At 43.6% G+C, this 17,148-nt stretch overlaps 2 protein-coding genes across 3 annotated transcripts; one reads left to right on the top strand and one right to left on the bottom strand.

The window, feature by feature from the left end:
• Positions 1-829: 829 nt before the first annotated feature.
• On the bottom strand, positions 830-7,849 carry LOC108701216 (BUB3-interacting and GLEBS motif-containing protein ZNF207-like). Of its 2 annotated transcripts, XM_018235546.2 has the most exons (11): positions 7,695-7,849; positions 6,534-6,660; positions 5,983-6,121; positions 5,611-5,778; positions 5,083-5,161; positions 4,516-4,589; positions 4,131-4,288; positions 3,514-3,606; positions 2,597-2,839; positions 2,104-2,254; positions 830-1,530 (listed from the first exon to the last, which is right to left on the bottom strand). In XM_018235546.2, exons 1-11 carry the CDS (start codon positions 7,733-7,735, stop codon positions 1,370-1,372), a joined length of 1,434 nt encoding a protein of 477 aa, XP_018091035.1. In that variant the 5' UTR covers positions 7,736-7,849; the 3' UTR covers positions 830-1,369. The 2 variants fall into 2 exon arrangements, with proteins under 2 accessions (XP_018091035.1, XP_018091034.1); XM_018235545.2 differs by lacking the exon at positions 3,514-3,606.
• Positions 7,850-10,246: 2,397 nt separating this feature from the next.
• On the top strand, positions 10,247-16,985 carry c17orf75.L (chromosome 17 open reading frame 75 L homeolog). The gene is made up of 10 exons (XM_018235547.1): positions 10,247-10,536; positions 11,397-11,477; positions 12,211-12,336; positions 12,765-12,905; positions 13,369-13,426; positions 13,640-13,759; positions 13,979-14,043; positions 14,244-14,380; positions 14,864-14,967; positions 15,472-16,985. Exons 1-10 carry the CDS (start codon positions 10,262-10,264, stop codon positions 15,691-15,693), a joined length of 1,329 nt encoding a protein of 442 aa, XP_018091036.1. The 5' UTR covers positions 10,247-10,261; the 3' UTR covers positions 15,694-16,985.
• The last annotated feature ends 163 nt before the right edge of the window (positions 16,986-17,148 follow it).

Raw genomic sequence — 17,148 nt, forward strand, 5'->3', positions numbered from 1 at the left:
CTTAGCGGAAAAAGTATCACCAAAAATAGATCAGGCTTAATACAACCGATAAATGCACCCTGGACTTCCCTGCTGTCTGTGCTCTTGTTCAGAATGAGGGTCCCTATTGGCTCACCAAGGAAAACGTGTGTACACCGATTGCTTTCACAATAGGAAGCTGTTTCTGGTAATGTGTTTTTCTATATCATAAAACAGTAATATTATAAAGAGGACAGACACCACTACATACCCTACACACGTTATCTAGCGGGGTTAATGAGGTTTGGGGGCTGGATTTGGCCCCTCCAAGATTTATGGGTCATGTAGTAGTGAATTATCAAGAGTACTAAATAGAAAAAGTTGGACAGCGCCGGTCTACAGCACTCTGCTTTAATTAGTATTAGTTAACAAATGAACAGCCAGCAGTTAAGTGCAGAAAATGTGACAGAATACAATAGACTTTAAATGGGGCAAGTTTGAAATATTTCTGTTTTGGTGATTTTTCCCTTTAAGAAACAAGTCTCCATGAATACATTGCAGGTGAGCCCAAGAATCACCAATCACAGAGTTAACCAATCATTGCTAAGGCACAACCACAGCAGCGCTAAGGTACACTTCATTCAGAAATGTGATAAACATTATTTTAAAAAAATTCAACGTGGGCAGGTCTGGCAACTTTGCACAAGATTTACAGGAAACATTTGCATGCAACTAAAGCATCATTTAAAAAGAAAAAAGTATTTAGAGCAGCTGCAGTTATGCAGCATATGTTACAGCAAAAATAGTGTGGCATGCATTGGTACAAACCTCACAGAGCTGCTCCACAGCTGGTAATGAATAAGAAGTCAGAAAGGTTTCGCTTGTTTTATTACACAATGAAGTTCTTTACATAACACATAAATTGGCTGAACTTTAGCAGGTGGGGAGTCAGAGACCTAAATACAGTAACTTAGGTGCAACAGATACAGCCCTCACCAACCACTGTTGGGGACCAAAGTCCAACAGCACCCTAGAATGCTGTGAAGGCGTTATAATACAGAGAGCAAAGTAACATTACAGAACTTGCCTTTAAGGTGGTATTTGGCGCCTTCACATTTAAACGAACCATATTTACTATACGCCACTTCTAAAAACCTAGATGAAACATGAAAAAGAAGCCATACAGTATAAATTGCAATATCAAGGATATTTCTGGTTTATTTTCCCACAAACTCCTGCCCACAAATAAAAATAACCCTCCCACAAGTAAAACAAAATGTCCAAAAGTTCCGGGTATGTAGGGGACACGTTTTAGTCACAATGAAGATCTAAGTGACGGAAGCTTGGCTATATACACAGCACAAGATGAGAAAAGGTTTAATCTCCAAACCTATTTATTGGTGCAGAAACATCAGTAACGGCCACCTTGAGACATTACAGGAGGTCTTATCCCCATGAGAGGCCTAGGGGGCCCACCTTGATAGGGTGGAACCATGGGGGGTCCTTGTCCATAGGGAGGCATTGCACCAGGATGATAACCGGCCATTCCTTGATGTGGGGCACCATACTGACCTGCAGAGATAAATAATACATTACATTTTCAATATAAAACCTAGAGTCAATATCTAGCGCTAGTAAAATTTTTTAAGGGCAAAAACTATAACAGTTGTCTAGTAATCTTCTATAGAAATAGAGCATATAAGCATGCAAACCCAAAATGATAATTGATATCTGAATAATCAAGTCACAACTGCAGCCCTGAAAGATACAGAGACCTATGAGAGGCACGGCTGTGGAGTCGGTACATAAAGCCTTCAGCTCTTGACTCCTCAGTTTATGGTACCTCAGACTCCTCTTTTTAAAGGAACAGTAACACCAAAAGCTGAAAGTATATCAGCTGTGCACTGGTAAAAGCTTTGTGTTTGATTCAGAAAAACTACTATAGTTTATATAATCAAGCTGTTGTGCAGCATAGGGGGCAGACATTCAAGCTGGAAATAAAGGAGAAAAAGCAGGGTGACTGTGAATTTGAAAGATTGAATTAGTAAAGCTCAGCTATGCTATGAGTATAAACATCTTTGCTTAGCTCACAATTTCCCCCCGGCTTTTGAAGACAGTAGACTAACACTAGCACAAGATACTAACCGTGGGGTGGCAATGGATGCCTCATTCCAGGCTGAGGAGCCATCATGGCTCCCAAAGGCCCTACTGCTGCACTACCCAGATTATTGATGGGAACCTGACCAGGCCTGGGTAGGTTACGATGATATTTTGGAAGCTGAGCACGCTTCTCCTCCTATGAAATGACAAGAAAGAAATGTGCACACATAAAAATTTACAGCAACTAGAACATGCTTTCACATTTGCACCTATTACTGATGATACCAATGTCTACTAACAGCATCTTAGTAACAAACTAAGGGCAAGTACTGCATCGGTCAGCCATTTACTAGAGCTAAGCATCATGGGAAAATAAAGCTACTCTAACATCTATCATTCAATTTGGGTGCTGGGCATACAATGACATGACAAAGAGTGCAAACACTGTGGAGCAGTACAATTCTTAGAACATCATACAGACAATAATAACTGTTCAGTAATAACCCACCACATTTGAATATTTCCTCTCACTACTTACCAGTGATATATCCTCATCTGGGTGCACCAACTTACTAGTGGCACTAGTCGTTGTCAGGGTGGCAGGCTTACTTGTTATGGAAGTGGATGGTTTAGAAGCAGTGCTATTTGTTGTGCTAGTGGTTGACATAGTAGACTGTGTGTAAGCAGGGAATGTTGGTTTAGGAGGTTCTGCAGAGGTAGCAGGGACATTGTTCAAGGGTTTGAAATCCGTTCCCACAGGTCCAGCAATGGCTGCCTGAGCCTGGCAAGAAAAGGAAACCCATAAAAACCAGTCTAAGAGATACAATCAACAACATTACTCAAAGCAATGACTGCATTACAACTGCCAGCAGAAGCAAGACACAAAGCAAAGAGCTACCACTCTGCATATAACTAAGCTAGGATACATATTACACCTAGGTGGACTTGATTCTATAACAGTTCCTCCCAAATCAATGTGAAGATTCCAGCACTGCAATGGCAGATGCACTGGGGAGGCATAACAACTCGAAAGTTCAAAAGAGAGCTATTTTCCTATAGAATAAGCTTCCGGAGCTCCCATCATTGGTTCCACCTGGCCCTACTACTACAGTGCTTTTGTTTATGAATTTGCTCCTCCACAAAGGGATTGAAGCAGATTTCATGATCTTGCATATAAATACTAATCACACAAATAGTATCCATGCAAAAACTAATACTGGAGCACTCAAATGCACAGCACGTTACACACATTAACCCTTTAGATGAACAGACAAACTTAGGGGACATTTCCATGATTTGAGGTAAGGGCACAGCTGTAGGGTAATTAACAGCAAGGCCACAAGGAGTTTGTATCTGCAGCTCACAATGGAACATGAGATATAGTTTTAATAGTGATAGGCGAGTCCAAAGGGTTAATGTGAGAAGCGAATGAGAATGCCGGTATTTGCTGCCTACTTGCGCTGTGCTAGGAAACAGAGCTTTAGAAGGTGCAGACAGGCTTTCTGAATTGGAGGCCGCTGTACTTGAGTTTGTGACAGGAGATGCCATCTGCAGCACAAAAAGAGGAAAAGATGAAAGAGACTAGAAGTGGTAGCTCTGAACCTGTGCTAAGGAACAGAGGGTTTGAGTTATAAATGCACATAGAAAATATATGTTATAGCAAATTGTGCATCAAAACCAAGAGAATGGCCAGTCTGGGCTTCACAGGCAAGTACCTACGTCTATGCAGATTTTCTATAGCGTATTTTTCCAAAGACAGTAGTATAAAATCTGTAAGGGGACAAACCTGTCTCCTATGTGCTTGCCACATCATTTACACCCAACAACAGGGTAGGCAATTCATTAACATACTATCCATAGTTATTGTTCCAAAGGCAGGGAGAGCTGTGTAAAGGGGACAAACCTGTCCAACATCTTCCTGCCAAATCATTTACATCAGTAGCAGAAGGATATTTATTCACATACTAGCCATAATTATGATTCCACAAAATTGTGTCAAAAGACACATATGCCTTTATATGCCTCCTGTGTTATGTATATCAGATGCTGAGCAGTTGGGTATTCAATCTTACCTGTCCAGCGCTAGGGAAGAGGGGTTTGGGGACAGTCTGCAGAGCTGGGGCAGAAGTGCTAGGGGCAGGTAATCTGCTGACAACAGCTGGAGACAATGCAGGTTGCACTTGTGTCACAGAAGGAATACCTAGGCGAGGCCCAACAGGAGGCGGCACACCTAAAAATAAGTAAATACACATACTTAATTTACAGCATTCTGCAAATGTTCAAAATCAGCATAACTGCCTCTTACATGTGAGATTAAATGGAAGCCATGCTGCCAAGAGAGAGCAATAGGTCTTGGTCCTTGCCCAGCTATACATATCTACACACGACAGTGCACCCTCATGAATTGTGGTTAATCTGCACATCATTATCTTTATTGCCAGAGCAATCACATCATACCTGGAGGCAATCCAGCCATCATAGGGGGGATACCAGGCCCATGTGGATGCATCATTCCACCCATTGGCATCAACCTGATTAGAAAGAAAAGGTTACAACATATTGCATGGAAGGCAAATGTATGACAAAATAATCTATTCTGTTAAAGGAACAGTAACATCAAAAAAGGAAATTTTTTAAAGTAATAAAAATATAATGCAGTGTTGTCCTGCACTGGTAAAACTGCTGTGTTTGCTTCAGAAACACTACTATTGTTTATATAAATAAGCTGCTGTGTAGCCATGGGGGCAGCTATTCAAAGGAGAAAAGGCTCAAGTTACACAGCAGATAGCAGATAAGCTCTGTAGAACATAATGCTATTTGTTATCCATTATTTATCCTGTGCCATATAGCCGTTTTTCAATTTCTGCCATTGCTACTCAGCAGCTTGTTTACATGAACTATAGTAGTGTTTCTGAAACAAACACATCCGTTTTACCAGTGCAGGGCAACACTACATGATATTTTCATTACTTTAAAACACTCAGTTTTTGGTGTTACGGTTCCTTTATATGGAATGGTGCTTACCCATGTGGGTGCATCCCTGCCATTACAGGTGGTATTCCAGGGATGAGAGGGGACACTGCTGGCATTAGAGGTGGAATGCCTACGAAGGAAACATGACATTATCACTACCAGGTAACAGTGATCTAATGCACAGAATCAAGGGGCAAGTGGGTTCAGAGTCCCATTATAACACAGAAACGGACATTTAAACTGTTTATTACCTTATGCATGCCGTAATAACTCTGAGGAGGACAGACACGAGGCCTAAGATCATTGGTGGCATTATTGAAAGCCAGCAGCCAACACACCTGAGCTTGTTTACAGCCATATAACATGAATGGCCAGCCTGGGCTTCACCCTCTCTGGGCGGGTGGCCTAGCACTCATCGGGTAGCATTTTTTGGATTATAGATGCCCTTTAAATCATAGTGGCAAGTCAAATAGGTAACTAATAAAAGAAGAAATACCCAACCTGGTGTTTCAATGTGTACACTAATAGGAAACTGCAGCAATATTAAGTCAATAGCTATAGCGCCAATAGAGTATTTACCCGGGGGCATTCCTGGGGCACCAGGTAAGCCAGGAATTCCAGGCTGTCCCATTGTAGGCATAAATCCCTGCTGTGTCTGCATCTGTTGAAATGAAGTGGATGGTGCTGTGTCATCATCGTCATCATAATCAGAATCATCCTGGTTGGTTTTCTTCTTCTGACTATCAACTGCACAAGAGAAAGCCCAAATGCATTAGGCTTATCTAGCCACCCTAGTAGCACATGACATGACTGCTCCCGACCAATCACGCTATATATTCTATCTTTAACTTCAGACTTGAAAAAGTGTCTACATTAATAAGAGTGTCAATCAGATTTTAAAAAGGGGGTGCTCACTATATCATTTAGGTATGTTCCAATAAGAAATCTCACCTTGTGTCTTTTGTTCAAGTATTCGTCTCCTTTCTTCCATGTCTTTTTCAGGGATCCCTTCCATGCCATATATTTCCAGTTCAATGTCTGTCCTTCCAGGGATAGCATTTGGCACAGCATCTATGGTCTCTTTGTGTACCTACAGAGGAAGTAAATGGCAGTCTATCATCCCAAATACATTCATGATCAATCAATTATCATGCAGTTATACACTGCCCATTACCCACAAGAGATGAATCAAGTGAGATTTAGGTCTTCTCACTTCTGGTACCTCCCCCAACCCCTTATCTATGTGCCAACACATTATCTCTCGATATCGAAGGGACCTTTTGAAATTTTCCCAAGAAATTGAATAATTTGATTATAAAGCAGGAATTAACTAAAGCTCCTACCTATATATTTATGGTCACCTTAAATCTTTGATACATACTATTTTACAGTCAGTGTTTAAAACAGGGCATATGTGCTAAATGCAGTCTGACAGGCCCACCACACTGGCTATACATGCAACTAACAACTCAACCCCCTCCCTGCAAAGCTGGAGTACGTACCTGCATGCAATGGATGGCTAAGCCTGGGCCTGTGTAAAGCTTCTTGTGACAGATGTGACATTTAAAATGTTTTGCCTTTTGATGCTGAATCAGGATTTTCTCATCATCAAAGTCTCTGTTGCAATACCTGTTGTGTAGTTAAGGGACTATACAAACATATAAATCCTCCCTCCGCCCCCGCGTATCAATATTTCACATTGACACCTCAATATAACACGCTGACAAAGTGCACACTTACTATATACACTGTCAAGCTTAGATAAACACTAGATTATCATTAATAACTCTGTATAAACACAAACACATAGCGCAGTTCAACTAATGGGTATACACATGCATACAATTTACACACAAATACAGACCTGCCTGATCCCCGTGTCTGGGGGGGGGGTGTCACCCCATCACACAACCCTGATCCCTGCATGTGGGTGTGGGGGGGGGTCACCCTAACAGCCATCCTGACCACACAGTTCAGTAACCCATAGCAAACAGATATATGCTTTTGAACATGCAGTCAAAACAGATTAGATTGGTTACTATAGGTTACTATCTGGGATTATGACTTGTGTTATATCTGCGAAACGCCAAGTATAAGGTACCATCACACTACACATATTGCCACTCGGGGTGCACTTGTGAATAGCACGGATTAACCCTCACCTGGAATACACTGCCCCCCATTTTACAGGTCACTGTCTCAAACTTCAACACTCTCCAAAAAACAACATCGGACCCCACACACAGACGCCTCTCATGACTCCTATGCATATTATACAACCAGACTCGTATAAAAACATATAACAACCACTCCCACATACTCACCAAACACTTCCCCTAGACACATAGGGAGCCACACACACTCCCGCCCCTCAACTTCTACACTGCTCCACGGGGCTACACCGTGCCCCCATAACTCATATTCAACTTACATTCAGCCCATATTTCCCACTTAGAACCTTCCCACGCACAACAAACCCTTCCTTACCCCAAAAGTCCCCATACACAGCCGGCCCTACTGAACCTTATACTACCGGTGCCTCTTATGTTACCCCCCCGACCACCTTTTTCTCTTTAGACAAGGGCCCGACACAATGGACGGTGCCTTTGGCCTCGCTCTAACCGCCACAGGGGCCAAACAGCTGACGGGTGGGAAAAGGATACCAGCACCATGGCTTGAGCTGCTTCTTCTTCTTTCTCCCCATTGTACGAGTCGGGCCTCCGTGCTATAGTCTCCCTATCTCTCTCTGGAAGAACAAGATGGCGCCGACAACAGGCTCTGATTCCTCCTACTCCCAGGGGGCAGCGCGGCAATGGAGGGAGGAAAGAGCGGAGGGAGGTGTTCGAGCCTGACACTGCCATTTTGGTTCCTGGCAAGTCCATTCTAATACGTATCAGATCCGGATGGAAGGGGTGGGATTTAGCACTGGCACAGACTTATTGTACAATTACCAACCTCTCCTGTCTGGGATACACTGGCATGGATGTGTAAAAGACATACTTCCCAACATTTTGGAAATAAAACCCGCAGCCGCCTGTTTTTGTGGTAGCACTCCCTAATTACCATGTTCATTTTACAAAATGTTGCAGTTTATGAAAGTTTGAACATGTTTCTGTGTGTTTTTTCCAGTTATTACAGATTTGCCAATGAAGGTGAATTGCCCTTTAAGCTGTGAGTCTAACTTTTCCCAAGGGACCACCTTATCTAAATTGTTACAATTATTTATTTGCTTTTCTCAAAATTGTTACAAAGCATCTTAACTGCACCTTGTGTAGGGTTGCCACCTTTAAAAAAAATCTTCACCGGCATGTGGAGGGGGTGGGGTTAAAAGGGCGGGCTGTGACACTGAAGGGGGCTGTGCGTTGACGCGCTAAAGGGGGTGGAGCCAAATGCACACATTTGGCAAGAAGCCCAGGCAGTGGCATAACTAGATGTTACTGGGCCCCACAGCAAATTAATTTTAGGGCCCCCAACATAACCAGAGGTTGTCCCAATATAGGTTGAAATTGTTCGTTATTTTGGGCGTCATGGGGCCCCTATACCTCCAGGGTCTGCTTCCTCTGTAGTTGCACCCCCGGAACAACAACACCCTTTTCAACAATGTTTATCTCCATCTGATAAACTATGTATATACACTTACGGCGCCCACATATATATCATGTTCTCATCTCTAATAATGAAATGTATTTATAGGTGGTGCGCATGAATATAACAACCTCCAGCTTCCTAGGACAGCTGCAAGTAATGCGCTATGGTTCCAAACAAGCTACCAAGAGCGCAGAAAAATCGCAAGCGCAATACTATGGTTACTGTGTGTAACCAGCGCATTTTCCGATCTTTGCCTTTCCGCCGTTTTACCTTCCCTCTCATTATAGCCCCATGTCTCCACACGAAAGCTGGAACCCTTACTTTCCCATAGAGTACCCAACCCCAACCAAACACAGAGGCTGTAGGTACCCCACACTTTTCCATATCACTCTATCATACTGTAAAGACAGGAACCATGCTCTCAGCCAATGAATGCTGGTCCTGGTTGCTCGGTGACAGGTGAAAGCTCCGCCTCGTGACGCAGGCGACCAAGAACTGCTTAAGAACTGCTTGAGAAGGGCTGCGGAGACAGTGGAAGTAGCAAAACGAAGTAGACACTGAGGTTGTTGAAGCACACTAGTTACGGAAAGCCATGAGACAACAAATATACTGGATGTTAGACATGGAAATTTGACGCATGCTTGTGTGAAAGGCGGAGGACATCAATTTCGGCTGGGCCCCCTCTCCTCTCGGGCCCCTCTGTCGTTGCGGGGTCTGCTTCCTCCCTAGTTACGCCACTGAGCCCAGGAAAAAATGGTGAGTTTGGAGCAGGCTGGGAGCAGGCCACGGGCTTTTTTTAGGTGTATTACAAATTTACCGGCAGCTACATTGCCAGTAAATTTGTAATACTGGCCCGGCCTTGGCTGGTGCTTTACCGGCTAGGCCGGTAAAATACCGGCCGGGTGGCAACACTAACCTGGTGGCTGTTCTGGGCTCTATGCCAAAGCCAATTAAGTTAGAATCTTAAACTTTTCCCAAGGGACCTGTTATCTCGTATTGTTACAATACCTTATCTAGAAATTGTTACAATTACTTACTTGCTTATCTCAAAATTGTTACAAAAGTATCTTATAAGCAGCTGTGGCTGTTCTGGACTCTGCCAAAACATTGTTTCTTTTTCTAGCTGTTCCGTGCAGTGAAAAACTGGACTATCCAGTACAAATGAGGGACTGCGGGTTGAGCTGGCAAAAGAGGGACTGTCCCTCTAAAAACGGGACAGTTGGAAGGTATGAACCTACATCCCCGTCAACCTTGCGGGACTACAACTCACAGCATTCCACTGACAGCTACCATGCATCTTGTATAGGACTTCAATTTCTAGCCCAGTGGCCCTGGCCGGTACATCTTTGGACAACAACTCTCAGCCAAAGTTCCCTCTAATCTGGGGCATAACTACAGAGGAAGCAGACCCTGCATCTGCAGGCGGGCCCAGGAGGTATAGGGGCCCCATGAGACCCTAAGTCATATACAATCTCAATAAATATTGGTACTCACTGTACCTCATATCACATGGTGTTTTACATTACAATGCTTATCCTCCATGTGGGTACATACACACATTTTTACAGAAGCCTCTCAGTGATTACTGGTATGTTGAACTCCCCAATTCCGTGTGGAAAAAAGGACTCCCGTCTGGGGGGTAATGTGTGCATATGGCCAACAGGTGGCGCCGAGTCTGCGGGACTCGAAGGCCCTGGAACGTTTCTCTCCTGGTCCAGCGCTTGGGGGGAAGGGATTTCCTGCGGACCCATTTTGTTTACTGCCACCTGGCTGGGAGATGCTACAGACACAGAGCTCCCTGGCTGAGTCCGCTGATGGGGAGGAACTGAGGGTCGAGGAGGGGATCTTGGATGGGAACAAGGATCAGAGACCCAGCAGCACTGCTTTCCACTCTCTGTATATTTACCTGCCCGGAGGGTGAGTGTTACTGCCTGACTCTACATAATTATCATTGCGCTTTGTATTTGCAGACTAATTCCTTCTCCTACTCTTTCTCAAGTCATATTTTCTATATGGCAACCAACTCCTACTGTGAGTAAGGTAGTTAGCTCCCCAGCAGCAGCAGCAGCAGCAGCAGCATATACTCGCTTTGCCTGTAGTATGACAGCAGCTGCACCCTCCCTTCTCTTCTCTCTGCAATATGGCGCCACTGCCCTCCTACTATATGTCTATATAATACTATGCAATGCAGGGTTGTCTGGTCTCATTAAATAGCCAAAAGCAATTTTAGAATAGCCCAATCTGTACAGTGATAACGATTAGAATAATATACCTGAGACCCAACCTTCTCTTAGCCCTCACCAACCTGGAGTCCATGCCCATTGCCCAACCCCAAAATAATCTATATCTGTTGCACACAAAAATGACATGCCTCTGCACCCAGTTCATACAGGTTGCTGTAGTTTTACTTCATGCCCTGCTTACCATAATTTACATCATGCCGTTGTGTTGCTGTATATTGTGCCAGGAAAGCCTCACTGGTTTTATAGTTATTTGTAAATGTTATTGATATTTTCTGTCAGCCTGTCTCTTACTGTTCTATCCTCTGCTTTCCCTGACTACTGGTAACATTGAAACGTATCAATAGTCAACTCTTCAAGGCTCCAGTTCCCAAAGTGCCTTGCATGTTCTGTAAGTACAGACCTGAGAAGAAGGAAACTTACCAAAGCGTGCAAGGCATTGTGGGGTACTGGAGTCTTATCTCAGTGCTGTATTCTCTGTAGTAAGTGCCCCCCCATAGGACTTGTATTACATGACTGCTTTTGTTCCCTTTGTAGTGGCTCCCAGTCTGGCACCGACACAGAGGATGGCAGCTCTGCAAGTGCGGCGGGAGATGCAGTCTCCATTGAGGACTTCAGGTGCCATAATTAAGAAGAAAATAATAAGTGTTGCTGTTTGTTCAGCATTATTAGCTTATTGTGTCCAGCCCTCCTCTGATGTCATATTTTTGACACAAGTGGGGTAGCTAGGTAACTTCTCAACCTTGGGGGGTGTAGGATGGCCAGTTACTCAGTACATCTCCAGCTGCACTTACATGCCCCCAACCCTCAAAGACCTCGATCTGACTGTCACTTGGAACTTACCAGCTGAGCTTGCAAGAGAACAAACTAAAGAATAAGTAATAGTGGAAAGAGAAGGTCATTTTGGGAAGGAGCACTGACCAACAGTTGAGAGATAGATCAGGGATGATATCAAAAAGCAGAACAGAAAGCAGCTGAAGGGCAGAACACAAAAGATGTCTAGAAGAGGGCACTTGAGTATGGGTTACATTCTCTACAACAAGGTAAAAGCTCATTAAGTGTTGAAGAGAAGCAAGATGGAGTGATAAAGAATGGGAAGTAAGGAATGTAGAAGTGAGGAGGCAATATTAGGAGCAAATGCAACAATATAATAAACCGGCGAAACAAACAACAAAAAAAACAGTTTTTTTATTCAAATACCCCCCTTTTGTCTGTTCATTACTGTCAGCACATATTGATAAGATACACGGGTTGGTAGTTGGGAGCTAGGATTGAGGTGGGAGTCATAATACAAAGGGATGGGTGTAAGTTTAGGGTTCTAACTCTCCTGTACATTGCGGCTGCTTTTCAGTCTGTCGCTGGTGGACACAAACTTACCAGACGAGTCAGAGTTGGAGTTGCGGAGCTTCATTGCCAAGCGTCTGTCCCGTGGAGCCTTGTTTGAGGGGATGGGAAATGTTGCTTCTCTGGAATTGAGGTGAGGGGTTAAGTACAATATATCAGTCATCGTTTCCTCTACTGCTCTATGTGCCCCTACCTACCTACCCATCCCACGGGGGGGGAGGGGGGCTTCTCTATATAAACTTCTATGTACCCCCAAAACCTTACATCATCTATTTTTATTCACTTGTGGGTTCCATATAAAATGTAGGAGTCAGTGTAGTGGGGGCTGTGGATTTGGGTTTGCAAATGGAAATCGGGAATCAGTGTAACAGAGGGGTTCCATATGCAGTTGGGTAATCCATGTAACAGGGAGGGGGAGTGAGAATTGCAGGAATCCATATGGCATTCAAGACTCCGTGTAACAGGGCCTATGGAATGTAGGAGTTGAGTAATGAAGAGGAGATGATTATGGGTTTATTCTGTGTACGTGAATTGTGGGTTAATTCCCTGTTTTCTCTCCAGCTCCCCAGAATATTCCCTGGGATGTTTTTATTGCCTCTTGCAACCAGACAAAGAGGGGGAAGCAGCAGACCCGGAGCTCAATACACGCTCCCCAGAATATGTTGTCTGCTTTCTAGGAGGTTCTGAAAAAGGACTTGACTTATATCCTTTCCTGTTCTGAAGATTTTTTTTTACCAAAGTAAGCATTATCTGCATTTTGTTCTGGGGTACTATAGCTTTGTTAGGGATACCCAAACCTGACTCTCAGTGGGAACTGTAATCCCAGCCATGGTTTTAATGTAACTGATAGATAGAGATGCAGTCATAGTAGTAACATTACTGATGGTTGACGAGGCAGTGATACTTATAATGTTACTGATGGATGGAAAAGCTGCCATATTGATAGTTATTTATGGTTGGAGAAGCAGCCATATTAATAATATTCAGTTTGCTCCCCTGCCAATTAAGCCACATGTAGCAATGTTGGGGGGCCCTAAAGGTGATTCAGCTGACCCCAGCACGTTTGGTAGCTTCTGCTGCACCGTGTTGCAGTTGTGGCACAGGGATGCACTGTATATTTTGCCAAGTTGTAATGCTCACTGCAGTTTTTTCCTTAATAACAAACATTCCGATTGGAGCTGGACAAACACGCTGAAGCTCTGAAGGCTAAACTTGATCCCCAGGTGAGAATGGGACCTTACAATGCTTTTGTGGCTTTAGACCTTTTTGGGTGTGTTTCATGCTTCATTTTCTGTAAACTGCAGTGTTATTCAGCAGATTGTGTGCTGATTTGTTAGGCAGTCACCTTTCTGTCCCAAACAACTCCTGCTCCTATTCTAGTGCAGGTATTTGACTAATGGCATGTGGTACATTGCTAAGTGTTTTTCCACCTGTAGCTGAGCAATCTGGAGACTGATATCAGGCCTCACCTCAGCAGCTGGTTTGAATCATCCGTGCAGCCAATCCAGAGAATCGTACACCTATTCCAGGAGAAGCTGGCCTACTTATTGTATGCGGTGAGTATAAATCTAGGGCAGGAAAGAGTAGGATGGGGAATATCCCCAAAGTTATGCAGCCAATCCTGAGAGTTGTGCACCTGTTCCAAGAAACACTAGTCTGTTTCATGCATGGGGTGGGTTGCAGGAAGAATCTCTCTCTAGTGCAGCCAATCCAGAGAGTTGTATGCCTATTGAAAAGAAGTGAGGGAACCTTACACACTATCTCCTTACCTTTAGGCGCTGAGTTACACTCCAGTAGAAGTGAAAAATGCAGATGACAGAACCCAGTGTGACATCAACAGGTAAGTAGAACAGTAGATAAGTATCATGCAGAGACAGCTGCTTACACTGAATAAAGAGCCAATAGTGGTAACACAAGGTGCATTTCACAATCACTTGTAGGTGGGCATGAGATGACACGCAAATGTACACTGTGTGGTTGCACAAAGCTCCCAGTTCTTGTGTTCTCTATTTATCACTGACCTGGTGTTTATACTGGCAGGTTCATGAGATTGGCCAGTCTCCAGGGTTTGGTTCAGGAGGGGACTATGACGTCTCTGTGTATTGCAATGACTGAGGAGCAGAAGAGATCGCTCATTGTAGACTGCAGTGATAGACAACCAAAGATACTTAATGCTGGTGAGTGCTCCATTTCCCTCGAGCTTTCAGTTTGCCACATTTTTTTCTCTGTACCTCCACAGGAGTGGGTTTAACCCAAGTATAATCTCATTAATACATTGTTTGTTTTCTGCACTGGAAGCTGATGGTTCTGGTCAGCCAAACATTTAGCATACAATGGATGGGCCTATCCTTAGAAGCTTTTCGATTGAGCTTTGTTATTTATTTAAATTTAATAGCCTTCCAATTATGCCTTTTCTGGGCTGCAAGTGAAAATACTATCTGTTTTCATGAGAGGGTGTCCCTGAACCGAGCAAATTAAAATACATATTGACTGCAAGGCTTATATTTCTATTAAGGCCCTGTATAGGTTAATAACTGGCGCACAAGGCTATAGCGGGGGAGCTGCAACAGCTATAGCTAGTCACATGATGTTATTCTTTCAGGTTGACAAGTGGAAGGAGTAGGGAAAAAACAATCATTTGTGTACTTTTATCTATACAGTGAGTAACAAGTTCTGTGAAGACTGGATGCAGATTGTTATAAACAGCCCTGATGGGGGCAATCCCTTCCTTTTCCACCAGAAACTGGAGAATTTTAAGCTGAAGGTATTGCCACTATGTAATCTAATGCAAACCCATAATGCTCTTCTTTCTGCCACCGGTGAAATTGGTGTAGGTATAGTGGGGAGGTAGACTTAGACTTAATGAATCTAGTCTTCCTACCGATACTAGTACTAGATTTAATGCTTTAGTGCAGAGTATGTATGGGGCTTTAAGAGAATACAACTATCAATACTCCTATAGTGTAAAGCATAGTAGGGAGTTAAAGAGAGTATGACCTTGGGAAAAAGAGCAGCCGATGAGCATAAAGTACAGAGAATAAGAGCTCTATATCCAGGTAGGTAGTGGGGGAGAATGGATTTGTTTACCCAGCAGCAAGTTTCTGTCTGACCATGGGAAGAGAGCAGCCCAATGGCTAGAAATTATGCACAGAGATAGGTACTGAGGTGGGATTAGTGGGCTAATGTAAATTGGTGCAAGTAGAATTAAAGTGTAGATGTTCAGTAAGAGAACTCTGAAAAGGCCTCATTAATTCTCCTTGCTGAGCAGGCAATCCAGGATATGAACAACCTGAAGCGCCTGATCCGCCAGGCAGAAATGAACCACTACGCCCTATTTAAATGCTACATGTTCCTGAGAAACTGCGGCAATGGCGATATCCTGCTGAAGATTGTGAAGGTTGAACACGCGGAGATGCCTGAAGCCAGCAGTGTCCTGAGGGTCCTGGAAGAGTTTATCCAGGAGGGTGGGTTTTCTGCTCATAACTGCTGATTCATTCCTAGAGTGCCAGATGTTAGTAGTCACTGGCTAGCTTACGTCAGTCCAGCTCTCTTGTTTTAATGACCACAGGCAGCAGTACCTTGGATCCTGCACTTTCATGAACTTGCCAGGGCAGCATGCTTATTACACTAAATACAAAGCCCCCCGGGCCAGTCTCATAGCACAGCTGCAAACTCAACAGGAGCCCAAAATGCCCAAGGTTCTCTGCATTCAATGTTTATATTTTGCACATCTCCTGTTTGTGGTTTTGTCACCTTCATGCCTCGCTCTAGGGATTAGCATCTCATACTAGGAGCAGTCGCAGGCGCCCCAAAGATTGATTTATCATACTGGGAGCAATCACACAAGCCCCGTAGATTGGTGATCTGTACTGAGATCAGCCACAGGAGCCCTGGCAATTGGTGTCTCATATTGGGAACAGTCCTAGAAACCCTGGGTATTTGTGCCTCTTATTGAGGGGCACCAGTTTCTGGAGTCTCTCATATGGAACAGTCACAGGAACCCAGAGGATTTGAATCTCGCACAACGAGCATTTATGGGGCCCATGGGTTGGTGGGTCCCAGTACTGTAACTTTACAGAATTTTATGGTGCAACAAAACGATGATGACTTTACCTAATCACTAACATTTACTTACAATACTTCAGTATTGGATTTAACATTAATCTTTAACTTGGCCTTTTTGTGGGTAGATATCTTTAGTGTAAATAAGGATTTTATAGAAATGTACAAGATGAAATGTTAGGTCCAGGGCCGGGTTTAGTGACCAGGGTCTAAAGCAGTGTTTGTAGCCCCTGGAAAAATATATTGCCCTTGCCCCCTGCTGGATGCAGAAACATGTCACTTTACAGCTGTTAAAAGTTGCAGCAATATGGTTAATGCTCCTCTACTTCCCAGACAGGCTCCTCAATACTACTGTTTGTTGTACAGTAAATTAGGAGCAGCAGAGTAGTATCAAGTATTTCCAATATGATTGGTCTTTCAAAGCCAATTAACCAGAGACTGGTTGAAAAGTCAAGCGGGGTCATAACGTAGCGCACATAGGTATGCAAGGTGCTCGATGTGTCTGCCCCTAGAGTTGCCCTGTGAATTTTGTTTCTTATCCAAGGCTGAAGCTTTCCCTCTGTGCAGACTGAACACTGTCTTAGTAATGTCCTATTGATGGGCAACCTCCATTGCCTGACTCCTTCCTCATACTTGTGACATTTCATATCAGATCTATGTCTGATTTTGTGCAATCTCCTTATTGTACTTGGTTCTCAATAAAATGCTGATTGATACCTAGCCATTGTGTGCCTGGCCATGAGAAGCAACTTTTTACCTTCTAATTTGATTTATGCTCTGGGCACTTTCATTTGTGTTATGTGTGCGCTGCTTTGTGTTAAGTGATACCAGTGTATTTACCCCTGTAGCCTTCCCCAACTGAGCAGGAATGGAACTCAGACCC

This window comes from Xenopus laevis, chromosome 9_10L (genome assembly GCF_017654675.1).
Source record: "Xenopus laevis strain J_2021 chromosome 9_10L, Xenopus_laevis_v10.1, whole genome shotgun sequence".
Taxonomy (NCBI): Eukaryota; Metazoa; Chordata; class Amphibia; order Anura; family Pipidae; genus Xenopus; species Xenopus laevis.